The sequence below is a fragment of the Phanerochaete carnosa genome (genome assembly GCF_000300595.1).
Source record: "Phanerochaete carnosa HHB-10118-sp unplaced genomic scaffold PHACAscaffold_9, whole genome shotgun sequence".
In the NCBI taxonomy this organism is placed as follows: Eukaryota; Fungi; Basidiomycota; class Agaricomycetes; order Polyporales; family Phanerochaetaceae; genus Phanerochaete; species Phanerochaete carnosa.
Window position 1 is genome coordinate 1880152 of NW_006767636.1, and position 23994 is coordinate 1904145.

The following is a 23994-nucleotide window of genomic DNA, read 5'->3' on the forward strand; positions in this document are numbered from 1 at the left end:
CGATCGTACCCCGCCCACCTGCAGACGATTAGTTTGAGTTTGAGTGACATAGCCGATGGCGATAAGTGTTTGCTTCGAGTGCGGAGTCTTACAATGCTTATCTGTCTTATATCGGAGTTTTAATTTACTTGACGCGTGGACGAATGTAGTTTTCCCACGCGTGCTTGGCCGCACGGCGCGTACGCGATGCCCCTATTGACGCGTTGGCTCGCGGTATGGAATCCTGTCACGTATGCCACCCGCGGGGAGCTCGCAGACCTTGAGTTCTGGGGCCTGAAACGACGCGGACGAGCGAGGTCGCCTGCATATATGCGTGTCTTCGCGACATAGCTTGGCCAGGACGCTTGCAAAACACCGAGATACGTCGCACTCGCTACGAGGGTGCTCTCCGCCGACCGCTGTACGCGAGTCTCGCATTCTGGGACTGCCTAGCTACTGAGCTGTTCTTGGGGTGGTGTAGCGTCCTTCATCTGGGGTACTGTAGTGTGGCCATCGGATTTAACAGAGACCTGTCCTGACATAAGAACAGTCGCTGTCAAGGAGCGTTCTCCATGGCACAATGGCGCGGATACTCCTTCGCGATAGGGTGACGCGTCGCATCACGGAAGCCAGCTGAAAGCAGAAGAGCCTCTTGTAGATTTTGCATCACGCGCCTTGGAAAATTTCGAACATAGTTCTGGGTGTACTTTTACTTTTCATGGCTGCTACAACAGTGATTCGCGCGCGTTTTTGCGGCCTTTTGCCCCAGTGTCGGTCGGTAAATTTGCGAATATACTCTCTGACGTTACATCTCCGCCGCGGCACTCTTGAGCCCGCCGCTTGCGGTGCGGTTCCTCGCGGAGAAATAAAATCCGTCTTTACTTCCGGGACTTTGTGGCGCTTTGATCGACAGCTCGTGGTGATCTCGATGTGACATTTCGGAATTTGATGCTCAGCGGCCTCGCGGCCTTCGAGTGCTGCGTCGTCATATATTATAACAACTATCAGACGTACGCATTCATCGCAGTATATACGCAGAGAGGTGCGTAGTTGCTCATGGAGCGACTCTCTAGTGCCCCGCGACAAAACGTTACCTGGATTACCGGGTGCGGAGGGCCGGAGTTCACCGTCGTCTCGCCTCTCTGTTTGTCTTCGATGCCCCAGATCTCGTCACTTCGATATGCATCGGATGACCATTTACAAATATATAGGAAATCAGGACGGTCCATCACTCACCAGGCGGCACTGAAGCTGTCAGTGAAGGCGGCTGCGACCAGTGTGAAGCAGGGCGGGATTTCAGAGCTTGCGATGGCAGCGCGGCCGTGAAAGTTCTCAATTAATGTGTTACTGAGCTGGGTCCAGAGTACAGCGGTGCCGATAGCGACACTCCAGACCTGGACGTATCTGGTGATACGCTCCCTATGCAGAAAGAGCGTGACACATTCCGGTAAAGGACAGGAAGAACGCAAAAGGCGCAAGCGCATGTGCGTTCTCGGACACGGACAGAGGCACAAGTACTGTGAAATAGGTCGCCGAGCAGATGACGCCTGCCACAATGCCCAGCGATGTGTGCCGTGGACGTCTCGGTGTGGATCGTTGGCGCCAGCCCGACCGCGACCGTGAACGAGATTCTGCCGACCCAGGGTTGGACGCGACAAACCGCGCTGACGGCGATAGCCACACCGATGACGATGACAATCGTACCATCCATGGAGGGTGCCAAGACGCCGGAGCGGATGGGAGACGCACTCTTGCATGTCTCCGAGGTACGTCGGCACAAAATCTGCACGGGGACAGCCATAAGCAAGAGACGGTAGGTATCGTATGCCGGCATAACGTAAAATCGGCGTCCAGGGAATAAATTAAATCCTGGGCATGTTTGAGACAGATGTCAGCACCCCATGTCAGGCTGAGAACAGCCGCAATTGAATTGAATATAGTAATAAGCCGTTGAGGGTAACGGAACGATCATCGCTACTGCCCGTGCTCAGCGAAGTGCACATCCCACGCTCCGAGATTTGAGATGGCGAAGCTCGAGAGCGAGAGGACGCCGCCGCGCTAGGCGCCTTGCAGGGCTGTGGAAATGTCCAGTAGCGGGGAGCCCTACACAAAGCGCGAGGCGGGCGGTCGAAGGCCCGCCGGCGCAGAGAAAGTGTTGGAGAAATGAGTGCCGATGACGCCGGAGAACGCACCCGTGTCAGGAGGTGTACTCACTTCCACATGAGGCGGCCGGGCGTAGCAGCACTCGGTTTGTCGGTGGCGGGGTGTGGCGAGGTGCGATGACAACTGTGACCACACGCTGAGCTAGCGCTTGCATGACACGACGTGTTGTAGAACTTTCTCTGCGTCGTTGCGCAAGGCTTTCGGGATGCCGTACCCAGAAAGCCACGGCAATCACATGGTTCAAATTCGTCGTCGTCATTAATATTGCACGGCAACACCATATGTCCATGCGGAGCATGCATGGGTGCTCGCAGCTGCTTTGAGCGTAAGTGCTGCCCTGCATCAGAGATTCGGCTCAGACATAGGCCAACGCAGCCGACTTGCCGTATCTCTAGGGGTGCTAGTAAGCACTCGGTCTGGAAAGCAGCCGTAGCTCTTCGACGCTGCGACGGGACCCGGAGAGAAGCAATCAAATCCAGACCGACGATCGTATCCCAGACGATTAGTTTGTACTTGACTGACACCGCTGATGGCGATAAGCCTTTGTTCAAGCGCGGAGGCTTACAAGACTTATCTGTCTTATGTCGGAGTTTCAATTTGCGTGACGCGTGGACTGATTTAGTTTTTTAGACCTTTGACAGCACCCGCGCGTGATGCCCCTATCGACGCGTCGGCTTGCGGTGTGGAATCCTGTCACGTATGCCACTCACGGGGAGCATTCAGACTTTGAGTGTCGCGGCCTGAGGTTGCCTGTATGCGCGCCTCCGCAACGTAGGTTGGCCAGGATGCCTGCAAAACACCGAGACACGTACTCGCCACGAGGGTGTTCTCCGCTGACCGCTGTACGTGAGTCTCTCATCCTTGGGGCTGCCTGGCTGTTGACGATGCTCCTGTGGTGGCGTGGGGTCTTTTTTTCTGGGGTTGTGTGGCCATCGGAATTACCAGAGACCCGCCCTGACATTAGAGCAGTCGCTGTCAAGGAGCACAAATACTCATCCACGATAGAAGGACGCGTCATCGGTGCATGGGCCGCCGACACAATTAGCTGTCCAGAGGGCTGATGATCGGCCGATGATCGGCCTCCCAGGCTCCGTCTCCTCAGATGTCGCAGACACAAGCTCGCGGAGATATCATTTCACCGGGCGATGTCACCAAACATGTCCATAAACATAAGTAAGCGACACGCGACGACGGTAAATTGACAGACAGCGCGGAATAGAAGCCGTCCGTCTTCGAACACAGACAACGCTCTGTCGGCGGCGCTCAACGGAGACCATCCATACCACGGTCCGGCCCAGCACATCGCAGACACTGTATGCGCCCTACGATTCGGGTATAAAAGCTCGCGTGTCTTCCTCACTTTCAGCAGCTCTTCTCCTCGAGCCCGCCGTACACTTGCACCACTGCCTACCCATCCTCAACTTTGTCATGGACTACAACCGCAACAGCGGTCCGCTCTCCATCCGCTACGTCACCGCCCAGCTCGAAGCTCTCTGGCGCAACGCGGACGAGTGCGCCGCGAATGCCTCCCCCTCTGACTACAAGTCGGCCGAGTACGAGGGCACCCGGTACATCCGCGCCCTCCGCGAGTTCCACTTCCTCACCAAGCGTCCCGCCACCGGTCTGCGCGAGGACGACCTGTTCTTCTCGGCCAAGTTCGCCATGCCGGAGCTCAAGTTCCTCTGCAACCACACCACCTTCCTTCGCCTCATCGTCGAGTCCGGTCACCTCAACCTGGCTTACAAGGACTCGGCGAAGCCGGGTGCACGCGCAGATCAGTATGTCCACCGAGCATGTCCCGGCAGACGTCTGCTAATGCTATCTCCGCAGCTCGAAGAACGTTCCCTTGAAGGCCGTCGAGGTCGTGTTCGCGCTTCCCATTCTGCGCAGTAACGTCAGCGGACGCGACGAAAAGGTCGGCAACCTGGGCGTCAGGCACCTCGTCCAGATGATGATCCTCGCTCTCGATCGTGAGTAGTGCAGCCAGCCCTCGTGTACGTTTGTGACACATGCTCAACGTCTTGTAGAGGAGAAGCTCGTCAAGTTCACGGCTGGCGACGACGAGCTCAACGACGAAGCCAAGAGTGCCTTCCAGGTCTACCTGAAGCACTACCTACGCTTCCTCCAGACGTCGGGCAACCACGTCATGTTCGACCTGCCCGACTTTGACGACAACAAGCACCGCCCGCGCATCGACTACTCGGTCATCCGGACCGAGGGCACGGACGAACTGCGCCAGCTGATCTCCAAGGACATCAAGATTCTCGATCACGTCGACCCCGCGCTCATCGCGCAGTTCTACCAGATGCACTGGCAGAACGCGTCTGGCAAGCGCAACGGCCCGGCGTGGGGCAAGCTAGACCTGTGTCTGGCGACGATCTGCAGCGACTGGATCAACGGATGCACGCTGGAGAACACCCACTTCTTCATCAACTTCCACTCTCCGACGGTCGAGCCTCTGTGCAACCAGGAGGTCATCATCAAGTTCAACATCAAGGAGCTCGGCTTCTTCGAGAAGAGGGGCATCGACGAGAAGTGAGTTCCGCGTAAATATCTGCTTTGGCTGTTCTGACCAATGATCTAGTGTGAGCCCGACGGTGGACCTCTCTGACCAGCAGTGGCAGTTCGCCTTCATCGTCAAGTGCGTCAAGGCCGAAGGCCTCGGCGTGGTGACCTTGGACCTCGACAGTATGTCTTCGTTTCGTTCGTGGTGCATTTCAGGGCGATGACACCATGGGCCGTAGCTGCACGTTTCTCCCGCTTCGACTCGTTCTTCGGCCATGGCGAGCCCGACGAGCAGACCAAGCACTACATCGACCTCATGATCAAGTTCTTCTCCCACGACTACATCGATATCCTCGCCCGCTTCAGCCTCCACATCATCCTCGGCCTGCCCCTCGCGCCGGACAACTTCGGCAAGGAGTACGAGGCCGAGTGGACGGAGACGGACGAGAACGAGGGCGACCGCTTCGCGAGGAAGCACACGCACGCTATGATGTGGTCTGAGCGGATCCAGAACACGACGATCTCCCCCGGCTGCCACGAGGTCGTTGCACTCTCGGAGGAAACCATTAACCGGGTCCTGCGGAGCCGATTGGAGACGGTGCATGAGTGGCAGATTGACGAGCTGTTCTCGATCAAAATTCTAGACCTGAAGGTCCGGCTATTGACGAGCGGCAAGGCGATCATCTACATCCAGGCGAACGGCATGATTTCGGTCCGCAAGTGAGTATCGCGTCGCCTCTTGATGATGACCAGTAAGCTGACTGGCTGACTTGCGGTATGGCAGGAGGGAGAAGTCGCTCAAGTGGTGGACGAGGCTGTTCTGGATGCGGCCCCAGCCGACGGAAGAGCTCGAGAAAGTCAACTTCGACGCCGTCACGCTCGCATACGAGGTTGATATCTCGAAGATCCCGCACAAATTCCTCATCATCGAGGTCGACACCGACGTCAAAGACTACTACGAGACCTGGACTAGAAAATTTATAGAGACAGTTCGCCGCGAGTGCACCACCACCACCACCACCCCCACGGGTACCACCACCACCACTGAGACGACGACGGAGACGACCGAAACCACGATTAACGACGCAAAGCACAGACGAGATGTGAATCGGACGATTAGAGTGGAAGATGTCCATCTTATGCACTTTGTCCTAAACTTCAAGAGTATGTCTTCGTTATGGTCTTCCGCTTCCACTGCTGACGCGCTGGCATACAGGCGCTCGCTACGTCGAAGAGCTCTCTAACGTTATCGACCTTGGCACTGACGAGACCTCTCCCGAGAAGCTCAATACCCTTAGGCAGTACATCCCCGAGTACCTCGCCGCCCTCACCCACTACGGCCACAACATTCTCCACACCGTCCCCATCTGCGAGTTCCCGCGCGTCGACGGGCCCGTGGATCTGTTCGCGTTCACCGAGGTCGGCCACCGCGTCCTCACCAAGAAGGAGATAACCATCGACACTTGCCTCAACTTCGAGACCCTCGAGACCGAGATCCCGCTCGTCGTCATCTACGGCGTCACCGGCGGCGCCAAGATGCCGACTTTCAGTGGCAAGTGGGCTGCCGGCTGGCAGGCTGTCGGTCCCAAGGCTGTCGGCACACTCGGGCTCTCGCGCGAGATTTTCCTGCAGCGGTACATCCTCGACCAGCTCAAGACTGTCAACGCCATGACGACGATCGTCCCGAGCAGCGTCCATGTCGTTGACGATGTGTGGTACGTCGACCTCACGAGGTGGTACCTGCACCCGATTTGGAACCAGTCCAAGGTCGGATGCCAGTGGAAGCCGGTCAAGGCCGAGTCGCTCGACCACATGAAGTACGAGTGGGAGTTCCGCGACGAATGGAACCGCGGGCGTGAAGGCCATGACGACGACGACATTGCCAACGGCAAATACTACCTCCACTGTAAGTACACCGCACTGGCAGCTGAGGATGGGGACGGACGCTCACCGTTGATGCAGGCAGCACAAAGAACACGCTCATCGTCCCGACTAAGTTCGATCCCAATGGCATCGAGCTGGATCTCCATGGCGAGTCCATCATCAAGGTCGGTGGCAAGCACAATGGCCAGAAGTGGAGGTGCGCATAGGTATCTTTTCTCTTGCTGTGAAAGCGTGCTGACGAATGCTATGCAGCCGGTCCACAGTCGGCACCTGGGGCGCCAAGATCAAGCTCGATACCTCCAACGGCCTCAAGATCGTCGTTGTCCCCATTCCCGTCCAGGTCAAGCCGACCGTAGAGACCTGTACCGACGAGTGGACGTTTGACCCGATCATAGTGCACCGCCAGAACCTGAAGCTCGAGGACGACGCGCTTGACGCGGTTATCGCCGGACAGCTTCGCCTCCTCCTCGAGGCGTCCTGGGAGTACTGTGTGATGGGTATCCAATCCATTAAACTTGCCACCCCCATCATCACGCAAAAGGGCGATTTCATCTGCGAGCTCGACCTCAACCAAGGTACGTGGGCTAGTTTCGGACCTTGGTGTGGAATTACATCTGACGCGTTTTGACACAGACATGATCCGTCTTCCGATGCTGGACGTCAAGGAATGGTTCAAGTACAGAACCAGGTGGTACGCCGAGTGGGGTGCGCCCTTCATCCCACTCTCCTCTCCGGTAATTCATGCTGATATAATCCCTCTGCAGTCAAGAACGGCAAGCTGGTGGCGTGGGAATACGGTCAGATCCGTGGCGAGTACACGGTCGACAAGGACGGCAAGGTCGACCATACGCCGGTAGAGGACCGCAAGGCCAACGGCGCTGCCACCAAGGCGGTCGAACCTGCCCCGGCTCCGGCTCCAGCCCCAACCAAGGCGGTCGAGCCCGCTCCGGCTCCAGCCAAGGCTCCCGCCCCCACCCCGGCAAAGCCCGCAGATGCCGGCAAGGACTCCACGAAGGGCCCCGCCCCCGCCACCACTCCCGCTCCTCAACCCGCCAAAGCCGCCGCATGAAGTGCTCCTTCTGAGAGTGTCTGTTTCCCGGTTTGTCTGACTCCCGGTCTGTGTAGCATGAACTATCGGACTTGATGCATTGACATTCTGTTACTGTTTTTCCGATCGTCGTTTTCCCTGCCTTTGTTGTACCATTAAATTGTGTTGTTGTATTATAGTATGTTTGTGTCCATGTGCATATTTCAGAAGTTTTCCTCGCATACTTCTCGTAATACACGCCTCTATATCATCAGGAAAATCCGACCCGAGCTATGAGTGCTGATCAGCGTGGGTAATACTCATAACCTCCGTAAGCATCCCGAGAGTATTATAAGTGCTCATCTGCTACAGTTATAATACTTTGGTGTGCGGTTATGTGTGCGGTTTGAAAGTCTGTCAAAACGGTATGGTTATAATCACAGACTCGACCCTGAGTTGAAAAACGCGCGAGAAGAAACACCTTTCACAGCGGCGTTGTCCTTACTATCTTTGTCGCCGCTCTGTAAGCCGCGGTACGGTCGCATCTGGGATGCTGCCACTGTTTGCGGTGACCGGTATCGCAGGTCGAACTCGCCACTCCACTGGACTGGTTGTGCTGGTGCAGTGCTAGTTTGCGAGACTAGAAAGTTGACAGCCCCAGCGTTGTAAGCCTTTGTTCGTTTCGAGATCTCATCTCATCACAACCGATTTAAGCAACGCACAGAGACACACCATGACAAAGCATCGTGAGCTGCTGTGGATCAAGTGATAGACTCACGTCACAGCCAGTGCTGTTGTCATGCATGGCAGGCAACTTGTGCTCATATGCAAACAGCGACGTAGCATCTGTAAAATAAGAAACAGGGATTGAAATCGCTTCAGAGCAAAGAAGCGCTACCATTGTGGCGCTGCCGGGACGATCCGATGGCACGCAGTCGTAACTGCCACACCTGATACTCACCGCCTCTGTGTCAGCACATCCCGTGCCAGATCTAGTCTGAGTCGTGTTAGCTGACATACAGCCGGAGGGATCCACATGTGTTGGCAACCCAGGAGCCTCCGCGCGTAGTACGCCCGCGCAGTTTAAGGGCATCATCCACGGCCTCGTAAAAACAGCCCCCGCCAAGCATGGGCGGCCAAACCCACATCCGCAAAGGCCGGGCTCGACTGACGCGGGGCCCGGACGGTGGCTTAGTCGAGCGGAATCTGGGAGGTTCTAGTCCTACAACACGTGTATGCGAATTAAGAAGAAGAAGAATCCGGGATACTGTAGGTGAAGCCGAGACGTCCGAGAGTATGTGTACAAAGAATATAGCAAGCGTCCAAGCCGTCCGTAGTCTGTATAATAGTCCACTGTCTAACGTAGTCCGATGTAGAAACTTGAGACATTTTTACGCGGTCGACGTCGCGTTATACATGATTATCGCCGACGCCACGCTCAATTGGCGTCCGACGGTAGGCTGAGAAAGATAGCATCAGCGTTCGCCCGACCGAGCAGAACACGAGCACAAACATACCGTGCTGTCGCCCCACTCCTCGACGACGGTGAGCTGCATCGACAGGTTGCTCGCGGTTTCGCCCGCGGCCCAGCCCGCGGGCATCTTCGAGAAGTCGGGCATCGTGAGCTGCGGCGGCGCAGGGTTCTGCGCGTACGGCACGGCTGCAGAGTGGCACGTCGGTGGTCAGCACTTGGTCCTTTTCTCACAGATCAGCAGTAGAGGGGAGGAAACGCACCAGGGTAGTTCGGGTAGTCGAACCTGCCGAAATAGTAGCCTGAGACACCGGGCGTCGAGAACGAAAGCTGCTCCACGCCGCCGGCAGCGGCGGGCACAGCGAGAAGCCAGACCTGGTACGCAAAGCTCGAGATGCCGTAGTCCGCGTGCGGGAAGTAGCTGAACGTGAAATTTGCGCCCGGCATTACAGCGGTGCCGGACGCAGGCGCGGTGATTGTCCCGTACTGCGTCGTCGGTGCCGATAAGGACGATGCGGCCAGGAACAACAGCGACAGGAGGGATACCACCAAGGGGAACATGATAATCAAAAATTAGAAGTTCGGAAAGCCGCGATTGAGGGTAGTGAGGATCCAGAGCCCGTCGCGCTGCCCGTATTATATACCCCATCCCCCCGCTCCGCAAATGGGTGGGAGGACGGGTATTGTAGGCCTTATGCGCGGCACAAGGAGCAGGCTTCGTCAGCCGGGGGCCGAAGCCGGACCATTCCGAGCAGCCCAGGCAGATCGAACTTGCCTCTCCGCAGTGGCCTATGCCGACAGCCCGAAATTATAACGGAGCAGCAGGGCTACGGTTAACGCCATCAGCCTGTGTACACCTCATATTCGTGCAGGCTATACAAAAACGCTAGAAGGGCGGTATAACGCACTTCTCGGACAATTTGGGTGATCGGACCGGAGTCGCGTCTCACACCACGGCGTCTTCAACCCTTACGGACTGAACAGAGAACACGCCGTTCAAGCTTAAGAAGGCTTCTGTTGCATCCTTCTAAGCCTAAGTGGCGTATTAGGGGCAAGTAATGACCGCACTGAGGCGTTCGGAAATCACAGATAAGATGAAAACGGAAAGAAGATGCAGTAAGGTGACAATAATACAAAGCCGTACCATGCAGTGATAATCTACGCGAAATACATGAGGTCGTTCTTCTTCTTACTTTGCACTGATATAGCACGGCTCATCAGTGCACGTTCTCAGCATTATTAGATAGAGGCACGTACCCTCAGCGATACCGCTTAGGAAGTGTTCGTGGTTGAGCTTGGTAGCGCCCTCTCGCAGGGCAATCATACCCGCCTCAACGCATACAGCCTTGAGTTGCGCGCCGTTGAACTCGTCGGTACTCCGCGCCAGCTCTTCAAAATTGACGTCCGGTGAAACAGCCATCTTCCGCGAGTGGATCTCGAGAATCCGAGCGCGGGAGGTCTCATTCGGAAGCGGGAACTCGATCTTCCTGTCAAGACGACCGGAACGGAGCAGAGCGGGATCCAGAATATCGATACGGTTTGTTGCTGCAATGACCTGTGCTCTTTCTGTGAATAAGCTTCTCACGCTCTCAGGGATGGGAACACATACCTTAATGCGCTCATCACTACCGAAACCGTCAAGCTGGTTGAGCAACTCCAACATGGTCCGCTGTACCTCTCGGTCTCCACTCTTCTCGGAGTCGAAACGCTTGGTACCGATGGCATCCAACTCGTCGATGAAGATGATGGCCGGAGCCTTCTCCTTCGCCAGAGCGAACGCGTCACGAACGAGCTTGGCACCGTCACCAATGTACATCTGCACCAGTGATGGGCCAGCAAGCTTGAGGTAGCACGCCTTGGTTTGCGCAGCACAGGCACGAGCCATGAGTGTCTTTCCGGTACCTGTCAGCGAGTCAGGAGTCAAGGCCATCTCGCACCCCGCTTATTGGCACTTACCTGGGGGACCATACATCAGGCAACCCTTCGGTGGCGTGATACCAAGGGTCTTGAACTTATCCGCCTGCTCCATTGGCAAGACGATCGCCTCCACAAGCTCTTCGATCTGCTTCTCCAGACCACCGACATCGGTATACGTCTCCGTAGGTCTCTCATCAACCTCCATTGCCTTGACACGAGAGTCGTACTCCGAAGGTAATGTGTCGAGGACCAGATAGGAGTCCTTGTTGACACCGATGAGGTCATTGGGTTTGAGCTGTTCGGGAGGGACGAGACCAATGATGGGAAGAAACACGGTCTGTCGAGTCGAGGTCTTGATAACAGCAGACTTCCCTTTGCGCGCAGCATCGACGTCCCTGTTGGCACCGTCCTCTTCGCCTTCGGGGTCAAGGTCAAGGATCTATTATGTGCACTTGGTAAGCAGCTCGGGGTAATGGAGCAGAGACGCGAACCTCCACGACGTTCGACACGAGATAAGGCAGGACCTTGTTCTGCTTGATCTTCTCACCGTTGTCCCTGATCTTCTCCTTCATCTGCGCCTGTTCGTGCTGCAGCCGCAGTGTCTCGGAGCGTATGACCTGGATAGCACTCAGCAAAGCGTAAGCCGCCACGTAACGCGATGTGGACGCACTCGGAGGTCATTGTCAATCAGCCGTGTCCGCGTCGTAATCTCATCTGTCGACAAAGACTTGATGTCCTCCGGGATGTCCTCCCAGGTCTCCTCTGGCGGCTGGTCGGGCGTTGTGTCCATCGCGGACTCGTCCGGAGCCGCTGGGGTCGTTGACGACGAAGCCTGAGCTTCAGGCTTCTGCTCGGTGTTGTCGTTCTCCTCCGGAGGCTCGTTGGGTGGTTGCACTGAAGACATGACGGCGACTGTGAGCGGTGTGGTGGTATGAGGCAACTCGGACGAATCCAGACGCACGACGCGTAAGTCAAATAAGCGCCCTATTCGTGTAATGATAGGCGCTTGGATGGAAGTCGCCCCGGCGCAATGGGGCAGATTTTGAATTTTGGCCATAGTAGGACACCAGATGTTCTGCGTTGAATCTGCATAAATCTGACACATACATATTTAATAACAAGATATAGATCAGCACAAAGATTATGACTCGGAGGCACCTCACTGATACCTACGCTGCTGAACGCTGAGGTCTGGAGTCGCCACTGACTCGCCACCGCTCGAGAATCTCGCGGTTAAGGTCTCCGACCCGCCGTCCCAGGAGCACTTCGCGTCGTGGCCCAACATACGTCTTTATAAATGCTTTATTTAAGCTGGTCAGACATAACTCGAACCCAAATGTCCATGTCCTCGGCATAATAACCGATAAATAGTGCATCGACGATGCGGCTAGAATGCAAACATCTCGTACAAAGCAGGGCCTGTCCACGTAGTACCATTTCCAAACCCACCGCTGACACTGCCAGTCCAGCGATATATAGTGACGTCTGGATCGGCAGTCAGAAGGGTCTTATGTTTCACGTCGATCTCCAACTGCCCCTCGCCCTCCACGCTTGCACTGATGTGGAAACCGCCGGGTGCCCCAGTGCCGCGGACAGGCGGCCAGGTGCTGTTTGCGCCTGTCGCGCGAACGGTCATGTTCGAGCATGACGCGGTGAGTACCTCGCTGTTGCGAGATACGTAGCTGCTGACGTGCTCGGAGCCGTCGGGCGAGATGACGTCGAACCAAACGACAACGAGCGGGCCGAGACGTGCATGGCCCCAGTACCAGGACTTGACGACGGTGCCAACAGCACTGGGGCCCCAGTTCTGTTCACCTACAATCAGAAAAGAATCAAAGGAGCTCTCTCTCTCAAGAATGCTTACCTTGTCGTGGTATCCAGCGCCAGAGAATTTGATTCGGGTGCCGTTAATGACGACGTCAACGTTGGCGTTCGCGTCCGGGAGAGCATTTGCCCATCCGAAAGGGGCCGATCCAAGTATAAACGACTGTTCACCGGGTGCCGTAATGGAAGCGCAAGGGAATTGCGCAGGAGTTGTCTAGTTGAGAAAGGAGGTGTCAGCGGGAGAAGTAAGATAAAGAATATTTGCTTACAGATTCGAATGTAACCGTGCCTTGGACTCCTGCTTCCGGATCGTCGATGATAAGTTCGTAGTACGACATGTCAGGCAACCCAGCCCAGCCCCAGCCCGTCCCATTAAGCGTTCCGGAGCTGCCGTTCGCCATGGTCATGACTATCAGGTCGTTGCTGTCCGCGATGAAGTTGTGGGCAGGGCCGTCTGGCGCGGAAATTTGTCCGTCCACCCACACCGAAGCTGGCAGCTCCGGAAGACCCTTCCACAGCCCGTTCGCGGTGGCGGCAAAGAAAACCAAAACAAGACTGTAGTCAAGGTCTTCCGAGACGACGTCGAAGTACCACCAATCAAAGCTAGAGCCGTTTATTGGCAGCGTTTTGGGTGCATCGAAACCTAACGTGCTGGAGGTGAGTTGCACATTGCTCTGCCCTTGGGAGGGAGCACCAGAGATGATGTCGAGAGATATGGGACTCCGCTGCGCAGTGACGACAGCAAGGATCTGAGAGAACAAAACAGACCAAAGGAGACGCATGATGTGGAGAGCTGTAGGAGAGGGCTGGGTTCGCCAGCTCTCTTATAGGCTAATGGTTGCACGCCCAGTTTGTTTGGCCGAGGCTAGGCTCGGCAAAGTCGTCTGGCGGGCTGCGGCGTATGTTGCCGAACGACATGATCAGGGCCAGATATAAATTAATTTCTATGAGTAGAGCTGTATATCGCTGTACGTGTCGAGTAAACGAGAATGTGATGGCGTATGACTCTCTTGTTAATCCTTAGGAGTTATTCACAACCGAGCGAGAGGTTCAAGAATTGGACTTGCCTCGGACGTTGAAACTTGCTGCGAGGAACGAATTAAAGACGACTACTTACCAGAACCACCGCATGGCGTAATCCGCCTTCGCTTCCGTAACTCGGGCTGGTCAAATGGAAATGACGGGAGGTCGCCCTGATACTTCCCGCGTTGAGGAGGCCCTGGCGCTCATCATTAGCGGGAGGCTCGCCGAATCGGAGTTCTTCACCAGGCACGACGCCAGCCCTCCAATCTGACGGCCAAGAAGTTGGACTGTTCGGATTGGTCTTGGAAGAAGCAGGAATTCCTGCCAGCGAGTCAGAAAACGAGATTAGCTCAAGCAGTACTTGAAGCTTCTCGAGTGGGTTGTTAGGTGAGTAAACAGCGCACGTCAGATCCACCGCAAGTTGGCGATCACACTGGAACTCAGGTTCATCAAAACGCTACTCATCCTCCAAGTAGAGGAGCGTCTGCAGCTGCGAGGCGTCCCGGACGACAGTGGCTGATATGCGGAGCGCCAAAAGGGCGCGAGCGCTCTAGTAGGCGCATCAGTGCTGCGCCTGATGCGCTCGCGGAAGCTTGACATGAGACTAATATCATCTTTTCAGCTCCTGCATAGCCTCTTGACTTTCGCTTCGTTGCAGCTCGGGAGACGAAAGGCACGTGAATACTTTGTATAGGGAGCTGTGAAGTTGTAATAGCAGTGATCCGAGTCTCATCTTTTGCCGTGGTGATCAGACAGAAGACCTTCACTGCGGTCAGAGTCAGCGTCCAGCCTCACGGGATCTCTTATACTGAGCAACGGCTCTCAGGGTTATTATGACACTTGAACTTCGAGCGCAGCGCATATACAGTTTTGGAGAGATTGGACGACTAAACAGGTTATCACATACCAAACACGAAGCGTCTTTCGCGACCCCACAGGAACCAAGTTCATGAATGGGAGCGTGTAAATACTATCCAGGTTAAACGTTAAGGGCGCACTTTGAGTGCATTACAGCTGCATTCGGCGCGTAAAGGGCAGTAAGGCTGATTGGAATAGACCCTATGTCGAAGGTTATCGTATCCGCTTGCGTGTGATTATCTATGGAAGTTCGTAGTCATTTGGGTGAGCATCTCTCAGGAACCATTTGCATAGGACCGTGCGATTCAGTTTATTTGACACAGGCTTATGATTAGTCCTTCCACCGCGATGGGGACTCAGGAAGCACTGCTAATCAAATAACTCGGAGCCTTGGAAATCTGTTCGCTCTATTGCCTTCGCAGATATAAGCCTAGGCCCCGCAGATAGGAGGCACTATGGTCGAAGATACTTCTTCTTTTTTTGCCCCTTCTCCACCTCCAGGTCCCAGCATGTCGCAGAATATTAATTCTCCGGGCCCTGGTCTAAGTGCAGACCCTATAGAGTCCTTGTAAGCCACTATTAGGTTATCTGAGTTGCACGTGGCCTTACATGCAGTACGAAGCTTCATGGCTCGCCGACTACTAGCTGCTGTCGCCGGTAGGTTGCTAGACGGTCAGGCTGAGCATTTCCTGACGACTCCGTATTTTTAGCGCTCATCTTCTACGAGTACGCCATCTCATTCGGGCAAGAAATGTCCCTCGTGTGGAAGCGCAAGATAAATCCCGGGAGTTGTCTGCTTCTCAAAATCCGCTGGACACTGTTGTTCGAAGCTATCGCGCTCGTACTGCCGCAACCATCCCCCGAGGTGCGTCTCGCCGTGTCGTTCCCGCAAACTATGTGCTCATCTGAATGTGTCGACAACAGAGGTGCGGCTATAATTTCCAGTTACCTGATGATTAAGTTTACAGACGATGTTGCAGCTGTGTTTTACGGACGAACATGGTTCTGATCCCTGCTCTAATGGGGTACGCCGAGACAGCCAGTATGCGACAGTCGATGTTGATTCGTAAGGGATATTGATTGGATGCTCTTCATTTTTAGTCTTCTCCGCCTTGAGAGTATTCGCGATAACGGATCGTAATCGCGTCTTGTCGCTCTCTGTCTTGATTCTGATTTCGGGCCCAGTCGTGGTCTACTCCGTAAGCGTTGTTCTTTTTCTGTGAGGATCCAATCGACTAAGGTCTCGACGCACAGTACGTAATTGTTATCCATGGAGTACCCCTGCCCTTCATAGGTCCACAACCGGTGATATGCATACCGAAGACACTCATCGGAGACAAGCTCGTTCTAATGTAGGTATTTCCGCACATGAACGCCGTTAGTCGTTGATGCCGGAAGGCTATTTTCAGATGTAAGGCAGACGGCATATTCTACGGCGCGGGCCGCTGACTTAGCTGGGTACTAGTCGCACTATGTAGTCGAATACCGGCGATCGTGGGAGAGTCTATCGCCGTCTTAGTGACATGGAAGAACGTCTACCATCGGGATCAGGCCCTCGCCAACGTTCGGGGTTCTGCCTCGCTCACGCAAACCCTTCTCCGCAACGGTAATGCCTTACTTTTCCTCTCGCGAACAATGCTGAACATGGCCTGCAGGAATTGCCTACTTCGTGTAACCATTTCTGCTCATACACCATTGTTCTAGATCCGCTGACGGGCCACTTAGAGCCATGATTATCATCAACATCGCCGAGATATTGGTTATCAGCAATGGACAGCAGGTGACTGAAGCCTCATTCTTGCTTCGAGACGATCGCCTAACACGTTCGCCACATACAGACAACGGCCTTCGCGGGCCCGTTCTTGGACGTGCTAGTGAGTCGTACGTCTCGCTTCGACACACGAGTGGTAACCGACACATACGTATCCGCAGCCGCCCATCCTTATATGCCGATTCATCATGAACCTGCGCCGCTCGTCCGTCTGCTCGGGCCGCGCCAGAGATTTGGAGCCCGGACCCCACTCCTCGGGCGCGACACAGACGGTATCGCTCGTGCTCCAGAACTTCAGCCAGAGGCTCGAGGAGCTCGGACACCCGCTCGACGTTGGCGAAGGCCATGCGCGCGGCAGATCGCCAACTGGCGAGATGAGCGGCGGCCAGCATGTGCTGTCAGACTCTGTGGCAGGGGATTGTACAGGTGAGAATGATATCACCGTTGCGGAGTACGCGCGTCTGGGATGGACTGTCGTTGTTGACGATGCTGATTGCGATCCAGACTAGGATGAGCACCGGGCAGGGTGTCTTCGTTACGATGGCCGTTGCATCATGCGATATTTAAGGCTGAGGCAGTAGTCCGGTCAACTTCGCCCTTCGATCACAACACAGGGAAGCCCACTACTATGGCGTCGTTTGCTTGCACATGCGTCTCCTAGACATCCGGGTCGTGTCATCCACGAAGTGCATTGCGACGTGTTCTAGTCTATAGGACTCGAATTTATGGAAATGAATAGACAGGAGTAATCTGTACGAATATATTACTATACCGACGCCAGGGTGCTCGCTATATTTCCTCCGCCACAGGGCATTGTTCCTTCATGCGACCATTCAACTTCAGCATCCCACCACTGGCGTTTTCAACGCTAGCAGCTTCCAGCCATGGCGCGCTCGACAAAGCGACCACGGCTGTCAGGTCGTACAGCCTGAATTACTCTCATCAGTTCATATATCTCGTGCGAGGAGAAATTATGCATATAGACACAGACATATCGTATAGAACAGCAGTACAACAGACAACATAGGTAGAAAGACAGTGGCCGGACATAGGAACAAACCATCGAGTCTGGTTGCTCATGCTACAGAGTCAGACGCCCTCGGAAGGTGCTGCTCATGCGGTGGCCTTCGCCGGTTCAGGAGCAGGCTGAGGAGCGGCGGTGCCGTTAGTTCCAGCGGCGCCGTTAGCAGGGGCCGTCGCGGAGTCCTTGCTGGCATCTGCAGGCTTCGCCGGGGCTGGGGCTGGGGCCGGGGCCGCAGCCTTAGCTGGCGCCGGAGCGGGAGTGGGATCTGCTGCCTTAGCTGGCGCTGGAGCGGGAGTGGGATCTGCCGCCTTAGCTGGAGCCGGGGCTGGAGCCGCAGCCTTAGCGGGAGCAGGAGCGGGATCGACCGCCTTGTTGGCAGCGCCGTTGGGCTTGGGGACGCCGCGGTCGGCTATCGGCGTGGTGTCGACCTTGCCGTCCTTGTCGACCGTGTACTCGCCGCGGACCTGACCGTAGCCCCACGCCTTCAGCCTGCCGTTCTCGACTGCAGAAGGGGTATGTCAGTGTGAGACATCGGAGACGAGAGCGAGATGAGAGACGCACCCCACTCGGAGTACCACCTCGTCCTGTACTTAACCCACTCCGCAACTTCCAGCATCGGAGGACGAACCATGTCTGTAGCAGGACCGTCAAATGAGGTTCGAAGTTCGAAACCAGTCTACGTACCCTTGTCGAGGTCGAGCTCGCAGATAAGGTCACCGGCACGAGTGATGACGGGCGCGCGAAGCTTGATGGACTGGATGCCCATGACACAGTACTCCCAGGACGACTCGAGGAGGAAGCGAAGCTGTCCGATGACGAGCGCGTCGAGGGCGTCGCTCTTGAGTGACAAGTTCTGGAGGTGGATGGTGCTAGGGTCGAACGTCCACTCGTCGGTGCAGGTCTCAGCAGCCGGCTTGACCTGAATGGGAATGCGGTCGACGACGATCTTGAGGCCGTTGGAGGTGTCGAGCTTGATCTTGGCGCCCCAGGTACCGATGGTAGAACGGCTGCATGGCGTTCATCAGCGAATTTTCACAATAAGAGAAAAGACAAGTATGCGCACCTCCACTTCTGGCCGTTGTGCTTGCCACCAACCTTGACGATGGTCTCTCCGCGGAGATCGAGCTCAACTCCCTTGGGGTCGAACATAGTTGGGACGATGAGCGTGTTCTTTGTGTTGCCTGTGTCAAACAGTGGGCGATGTCAGGTATGGTCATGGGGTTAGGAGTGCGCACGTACAGTGAAGGTAGTATTCGCCGTTGGCCGTGTCCTCGTGGTGGCCCTCATGCTCGTGGTTCCACTCGTCGCGGTACTTCCACTCGTACTCCATAAAATCGAGAGAGTCAACCTTAACTGGCTTCCACTGGCACCCAACCTTGGACTGGTTCCGCGTCGGGTGCAGGTACCATGTCGTGAGATCAACGTGCCAAACATCGTCGACGACATCGACGTTCTTGGGGACGATCGTCGTCATAGCGTTGACAGTCTTAAGCTGGTCGAGGATGTACCGCTGCAGGAAGATCTCACGCGACAGGCCCAGCGTGCCGACAGACTCACGGCCAACAGCCTGCCAGCCGGCAGCCCACTTGCCACTGAACGTCGGCATTTTGGCGCCGCCAGTGACGCCGTAGATGACGACGAGCGGGATCTCGGTCTCAAGGGTCTCGAAGTTGAGGCAAGTGTCAATGGTGATCTCCTTCTTGGTGAGCACACGGTAGTCAACGTCGGTGAACGCGAACAGGTCCAGAGGCTCATCGGTGCGCGGGAGCTTGCAGATGGGAACAGTGTGGAGGATGTTGTGGCCGTAGTGGGTGAGGGCGGCGAGGTACTCGGGGATGTACTGCCTGATGGTGTTGAGCTTCTCGAGCGAGGTGTCGTCGGTGCCGAGGTCAGTGACGTTAGAGAGCTCTTCGACGTAGCGAGCGCCTGTACGCCAGTGCGTCAGTAGCGGAAGCGGAAACAGCGAATATTAGGTTGAAGACCTACTCTTGAAGTTCAATGCAAAGTGCATGAGATGAACGGCCTGCTTCTCGACAGTCGTCGCCTCGGTGTGCGTGTGGCGGGTGTGGCTGCAGAGCCAGTTCCAGAAGTGGTGTGTCCAGGTCTCGTAGTAGTCCTTGACGACGGTGTCGACCTCGACGATGAGGAAATCGTGCGGGACCTTGGAGATGTCGACCTCGTATGCGAGCGTGACGGCCTCGAAGTCGACGCTGTCGAGCTGGTCTGTCGGCTGCGGACGCAACCAGAACAGCCTCGTCCACCACTTGAGCGACTTCTCCCTCCTGCCATACCGCAAGTCAGCCAGTCAGCTTACTGGTCATCATCAAGAGGCGACGCGATACTCACTTGCGGACCGAAATCATGCCGTTCGCTTGGATGTAGATAATCGCCTTGCCGCTCGTCAGCAGCCGGACCTTCAGGTCCAGGATGTTGATCGAGAAAAGCTTGCCGATCTGCCACTCCCGCACCGTCTCCAATCGGCTCCGCAGGACCCGGTTAATGGTTTCCTCCGAGAGTGCAACGACCTCGTGGCAGCCAGGGTAGATTGCCGTGTTCTGGATCCGCTCAGACCACATCATCGCGTGCGTGTGCTTCCTGGCGAAGTGGTCACCCTCGTTCTCCTCCGTCTCCGTCCACTCTGCCGCGTAGTCCCTGCCGGAGTTATCCGGCGAGAGGGGCAGGCCGAGGATGATGTGGAGGCTGAAGCGGGCGAGGATGTCGATGTAGTCGTGGGAGAAGAACTTGATCATGAGGTCGATGTAGTGCTTAGTCTGCTCGATGGGCTCGCCCTTGCCGAAAAACGAGTCAAAGCGAGAGAAGCGTGCAGCTGTGTACCATCATGTTATCGGCAGCGCTTTATGAACTAAACGAAGAAACGTACTGTCGAGGTCCAAGGTCACAACGCCGAGGCCTTCGGCCTTGACGCACTTAACAATGAAAGCAAACTGCCATTGCTGATCGGAGAGGTCCACCTTCGGGTTCACACTAGATAGAATCACTGGTTAGAACATGCAAGTGTAAGCAGAAATCTGGAAGGGCTGGACTCACGTCTCATCGATGCCAGCCTTCTCGAAGAACCCGAGCTCCTTGATGTGGAACTTGATGATCACCTCCTGGTTGCACAGAGGCTCGACCGTCGGAGAGTGGAAGTTGATGAAGAAGTGGGTGTTCTCCAGCGAACATCCGTTGATCCAGTCGCTGCAGATCGTCGCCAGACACAGATCGAGCTTGCCCCATGCCGGTCCATTCCGCTTGCCACACGCATTCTGCCAGTGCATCTGGTAGAACTGCGCGATCAGTGCCGGGTCAACCTTGTCGAAGATCCTGATGTCCTTCCGGATCAGCTGCCGCAGCTCATCCGTGCTCTCCGTCCGGAGAACCGACTAGTCGATCCGCGGACGGTGCTTAGAGTCGTCAAAGTCGGCCAAGTCGAACATTACATGGTTGCCCGACGTCTGCAGGAAGAGCAAGTAGTGCTTCAGGTAGAATTGGAACGCCTCCTTGGCGTCATCGCTCAGCTTGTTGTCGCCCAGCGTGAACCTCACAAACTTCTCCTCTACAGAATCATGAGCGACGGGTCATATCTACGACCGATGGCTACACTCACGGTCGAGAGCGAAGATCATCATCTGGATGAGGTGCCTGGCACCCAGGTTGCCGATCTTTTCGTCGCGTCCGCTGATGTTGCTCCGCAGAATCGGAAGCGCGAACACAACCTCGACGCCCTTCAACGCAATGTTCTTCGAGCTGCGGCGGGAATATTAGCAGACGTCGAGCAAGATGCTTCGCGAACGTACTGATCGGCGCGTGCGCTCAGCTTCGCCGAGTCCTTGTAGGACAAGTTCAGGTGGCCCGACTCGATGTTCAGGCGAAGGAAGACCGTGTGGTTGCACAGGAACTTGAGCTCCGGCATCGCGAACTTGGCCGAGAAGAACAGGTCGTCCTCGCGCAGGCCGGTAGTGGCACGCCTGGTGAGGAAGTGGAACTCGCGCAGGGCCCGGATGTACCGCGTGCTCTCGTACTCGTTCGACTTGTAGTCGTAGTGGGCCGCATGCGGGGCGCAGTCGTTCGCATTGCGCCAGAGGGCCTCGAGCTGGGCGGTGACGTAGCGGATGGAGAGGGGCCCGCTGTTGCCGTCGATGCACATGATGAAGACGAGGGTGAGGGTGGTGTCGATGGTGCGACTGTACGGATTCCTCGAGGGCGAGGGATGAAGAAAATAAGAGAAAAACGCGAGCTTTTATAGTCTGTGCGTAGAACGCGAAACGAGGCGTGACTGCGTTCAGGGCTGCACCCACTCTTGCCATACTGGACCGTCGCGTTCGACGAGAGGAGCGGTCGCGAACATGGCGTCGGCTGTATTGAAGGGCTGTACCTTGGGCCGTCTTCTAGACTGATATTCCGTGAGACATAAGGCGGACAGCGCTGGTCAAGACAGTGTTTATGGACACATGCGGTGGTATCGCCCAGACATCTGTTCGGCGAGATCACATCTCCGGGAAATCGAGTCCACATGAGGCCGATGATCAGCCCTGCGGAGAGGCAGCCGTGTCGGCGAATGATGCCAGCGACGTGTCTGTCCAGCGATGCATGCTACGTGGAGGTAAATCCGCGCAGCTCCATGACAGCGTCCGTTCTTGAGTCAGGTATGGCAGGACGGATCGCTGGTGATTCCGATGGCCACGCCATCCCAGGAACAACATCAGCGGCTAAGCGTTCACAGAATGAGAGACTCACATACAGCGGTCAGCGGAAATTACGGTTGTAGCGAGCGTATACATGACTCGCTATTCTGCAAGCATCCTTGCAAGCCAGCTGGCCAAGCTATGTTGGGACGGAACTCAGCTATCGCGAGGACTCACGGCCAGGCGATGTCGCTCGTCCCGTGTTGACCTCAGGCCCCGACGCTCAAAGTCCGAGTGTCAGCCGTGACAGGATGGTCCGTCGCCAAGGTCATCACGTACGTGAGCAACGCCAAGTCCGGATGCGAAACGCGCGTGGGAGACTTATAGCCGCCCGCGCGCTATAAATTTCAACCCCGCCGTAAGAGAGATAAGTAACTGCCTCAAGCACGCTGAGCTCCACATTTAAATAAAAGCTTATCGTCATCAGCTGCTCGTGCTAAGAGTCTCGTGCTGGCACACCCGAGACTGCGCAAAATCTTAGCTGTGCTCTAGGCATCAAACAAAGTCACTTTCTACTACAGGCACAAGGTCCCTTATTAGCAAGACGAACTCAGAGTCGGCAGAGTCGGCATTGCTATTTGTCGCCTGGTTCGAGATACTCATTGGGTCTGATCTAGTAGTCTAGAAATGCGAAAAGAAGACTGTGATAAGTATCCGCATCGAAGACTGTGACAAGTGCGATAAACTCGATGATAAACCCATAACAGGGTTCGACTCAGGACTCCACAAGTGGTTTTCATGCAAGACAAGTCTGAACTCACAGAGAGTACAGAACATGAATACAGCATCTGCAGAATGAAGGAAAAGTGAGTGAGTGTGTTGGAAGCGGGTTTGAACGAAACCAGTCAAGGGCTGAAAGTGGGGCTGGTTTGAGGTCAAGGTTGAGGTTGAGGCCTGAGGGCAGACCTCAGGCGCCGCTGACATTGTGGCGCCACCGGGATGACCTGCTGTACCATGCGTTCGACCCTCAAGGGACGCAGAAGCCGCTCGGTCTTGCAAAGGTGTTACAAAGTCGCGCTTACGCGGTATACAACACCAACTCCGTCAGTGAAAGCGCGCAGAGCAGAATTGACTTAAAAAATAGAACATTATGACCAGCCCATTTATCCCGCAGCGTCAAGCTGGCCGCCGCCCCTGCGCGTACTATCACTTGAATATGCAAAACAACTTTTTTTCCGCAATCCTGTGAGTACTCCTCAAACGTTCAGGTTATTGTCACTGGATCATTGTAATCTCCGCTTCTGAGGTCCGATATGATTACTGTAATCAAGTCGCTCGGCGCCCACGCCGCCCGCGCTGCAGTTCTGTCGTCAGTTCACCATTCGGTGTTACCTCAGTGCTTACTTTCAATTACCGGCTCTGCCTTTCTTTCAGACACCACAGGCGTAGCACTGTGACGTCCGGCCCAAGGGCGGGATCAGGCGCCGGGCCCGAGGCAATATGACGCGTCAGCGCAGTCGTGTCCTCTTTAGTTGAACTGCTCGAGCGTCTCCATGATGCTCCATCTTTGCCGTGGAGGTGGCCGTCGCGGCCAACGTATGGACGGGGCATCTTGTTTTGGACGACAGCTCCCAAGACCGATATGATATTCAGACCTCAGGAACAAGTTTCGTTTGTGTTTAGAAGATATCTTCCGTGAGTAACCAACCACTTGCTATATGTTACAGGCGGAACGCCTTGTACAATCTCACGGGCGAGCCTGAACGGGCAAGTGCCTACAAGAGGTTAGATGCCTATCTTGAGCACTGCGATCATCTTGAGCATCTCAAGAACTGTGAATTTATCTGACACAGGTACTCGTACCTTGGGGGCTGTACTGTGGTGCAGTCAATCTCGCTCGACATCTTTGGGGCCAGTGTTATA

General features: G+C 55.6%; 7 protein-coding genes across 7 annotated transcripts; 3 read left to right on the top strand and 4 right to left on the bottom strand.

Moving 5' to 3' along the window:
* Positions 1–3050: 3050 nt before the first annotated feature.
* On the top strand, positions 3051–7600 carry PHACADRAFT_151051 (uncharacterized protein; the record flags this gene model as incomplete). Its single annotated transcript, XM_007399802.1, has 12 exons — positions 3051–3920; positions 3973–4112; positions 4170–4677; positions 4727–4830; positions 4887–5367; positions 5432–5519; positions 5649–5676; positions 5864–6557; positions 6614–6727; positions 6784–7106; positions 7165–7236; positions 7296–7600. Exons 1-12 carry the CDS (start codon positions 3571–3573, stop codon positions 7598–7600), a joined length of 3207 nt encoding a protein of 1068 aa, XP_007399864.1. The 5' UTR covers positions 3051–3570.
* A 1154-nt stretch (positions 7601–8754) lies between these two features.
* Positions 8755–9625, bottom strand: PHACADRAFT_262548 (uncharacterized protein). The gene is made up of 3 exons (XM_007399803.1): positions 9293–9625; positions 9076–9218; positions 8755–9018 (listed from the first exon to the last, which is right to left on the bottom strand). Exons 1-3 carry the CDS (start codon positions 9588–9590, stop codon positions 8950–8952), a joined length of 510 nt encoding a protein of 169 aa, XP_007399865.1. The 5' UTR covers positions 9591–9625; the 3' UTR covers positions 8755–8949.
* Positions 9626–10090: 465 nt separating this feature from the next.
* Positions 10091–11859, bottom strand: PHACADRAFT_262549 (uncharacterized protein). Its single transcript, XM_007399804.1, has 6 exons — positions 11617–11859; positions 11438–11563; positions 10986–11385; positions 10639–10931; positions 10287–10584; positions 10091–10228 (listed from the first exon to the last, which is right to left on the bottom strand). Exons 1-6 carry the CDS (start codon positions 11848–11850, stop codon positions 10188–10190), a joined length of 1392 nt encoding a protein of 463 aa, XP_007399866.1. The 5' UTR covers positions 11851–11859; the 3' UTR covers positions 10091–10187.
* Positions 11860–12245: 386 nt separating this feature from the next.
* PHACADRAFT_128256 (uncharacterized protein) lies at positions 12246–13552 on the bottom strand (the record flags this gene model as incomplete). Its single annotated transcript, XM_007399805.1, has 3 exons — positions 12246–12753; positions 12811–12984; positions 13040–13552. 3 exons carry the CDS (start codon positions 13550–13552, stop codon positions 12334–12336), a joined length of 1107 nt encoding a protein of 368 aa, XP_007399867.1. The 3' UTR covers positions 12246–12333.
* A 1608-nt stretch (positions 13553–15160) lies between these two features.
* Positions 15161–15611, top strand: PHACADRAFT_199583 (uncharacterized protein; the record flags this gene model as incomplete). Its single annotated transcript, XM_007399806.1, has 4 exons — positions 15161–15219; positions 15274–15308; positions 15362–15516; positions 15576–15611. The coding sequence occupies 4 exons, from the start codon at positions 15161–15163 to the stop codon at positions 15609–15611; spliced, it is 285 nt and encodes a 94-aa protein (XP_007399868.1).
* A 39-nt stretch (positions 15612–15650) lies between these two features.
* On the top strand, positions 15651–16931 carry PHACADRAFT_212678 (uncharacterized protein; the record flags this gene model as incomplete). Its single annotated transcript, XM_007399807.1, has 8 exons — positions 15651–15693; positions 15753–15850; positions 15906–16003; positions 16130–16257; positions 16307–16322; positions 16377–16431; positions 16490–16525; positions 16584–16931. 8 exons carry the CDS (start codon positions 15651–15653, stop codon positions 16929–16931), a joined length of 822 nt encoding a protein of 273 aa, XP_007399869.1.
* A 449-nt stretch (positions 16932–17380) lies between these two features.
* PHACADRAFT_212679 (uncharacterized protein) lies at positions 17381–22374 on the bottom strand. Its single transcript, XM_007399808.1, has 14 exons — positions 22184–22374; positions 21741–22110; positions 21244–21683; positions 21054–21193; positions 20887–21002; positions 20495–20829; positions 20328–20431; positions 19793–20273; positions 19433–19728; positions 18686–19372; positions 18510–18627; positions 18131–18453; positions 18008–18079; positions 17381–17948 (listed from the first exon to the last, which is right to left on the bottom strand). Exons 2-14 carry the CDS (start codon positions 21792–21794, stop codon positions 17536–17538), a joined length of 3579 nt encoding a protein of 1192 aa, XP_007399870.1. The 5' UTR covers positions 21795–22110; positions 22184–22374; the 3' UTR covers positions 17381–17535.
* Positions 22375–23994: the final 1620 nt, after the last annotated feature.

Bases quoted from the DNA above. Each gene is read 5' to 3' on its own strand.
- PHACADRAFT_262548 (XM_007399803.1), bottom strand. From the start codon at position 9,590: ATGTTCCCCTTGGTGGTATCCCTCCTGTCGCTGTTGTTCCTGGCCGCA. The intron at 9,219-9,292 runs GTGCGTTTCCTC...GCCACTCTGCAG, and splicing joins CGACTACCCGAACTACCCTG to CCGTGCCGTACGCGCAGAAC. The intron at 9,019-9,075 runs GTATGTTTGTGC...TATCTTTCTCAG, and splicing joins AGGAGTGGGGCGACAGCACG to CCTACCGTCGGACGCCAATT.
- PHACADRAFT_262549 (XM_007399804.1), bottom strand. From the start codon at position 11,850: ATGTCTTCAGTGCAACCACCCAACGAGCCTCCGGAGGAGAACGACAAC. The intron at 11,564-11,616 runs GTGCGTCCACAT...AGTGCTATCCAG, and splicing joins TGATTGACAATGACCTCCGA to GTCATACGCTCCGAGACACT. The intron at 10,229-10,286 runs GTACGTGCCTCT...GTGCTATATCAG, and splicing joins CCTAAGCGGTATCGCTGAGG to TGCAAAGTAAGAAGAAGAAC.
- PHACADRAFT_212679 (XM_007399808.1), bottom strand. From the start codon at position 21,794: ATGTTCGCGACCGCTCCTCTCGTCGAACGCGACGGTCCAGTATGGCAA. The intron at 21,684-21,740 runs GTGCAGCCCTGA...AGACTATAAAAG, and splicing joins GTCCAGTATGGCAAGAGTGG to CTCGCGTTTTTCTCTTATTT. The intron at 20,274-20,327 runs GTACGTTTCTTC...GATGGTACACAG, and splicing joins TGTGACCTTGGACCTCGACA to CTGCACGCTTCTCTCGCTTT.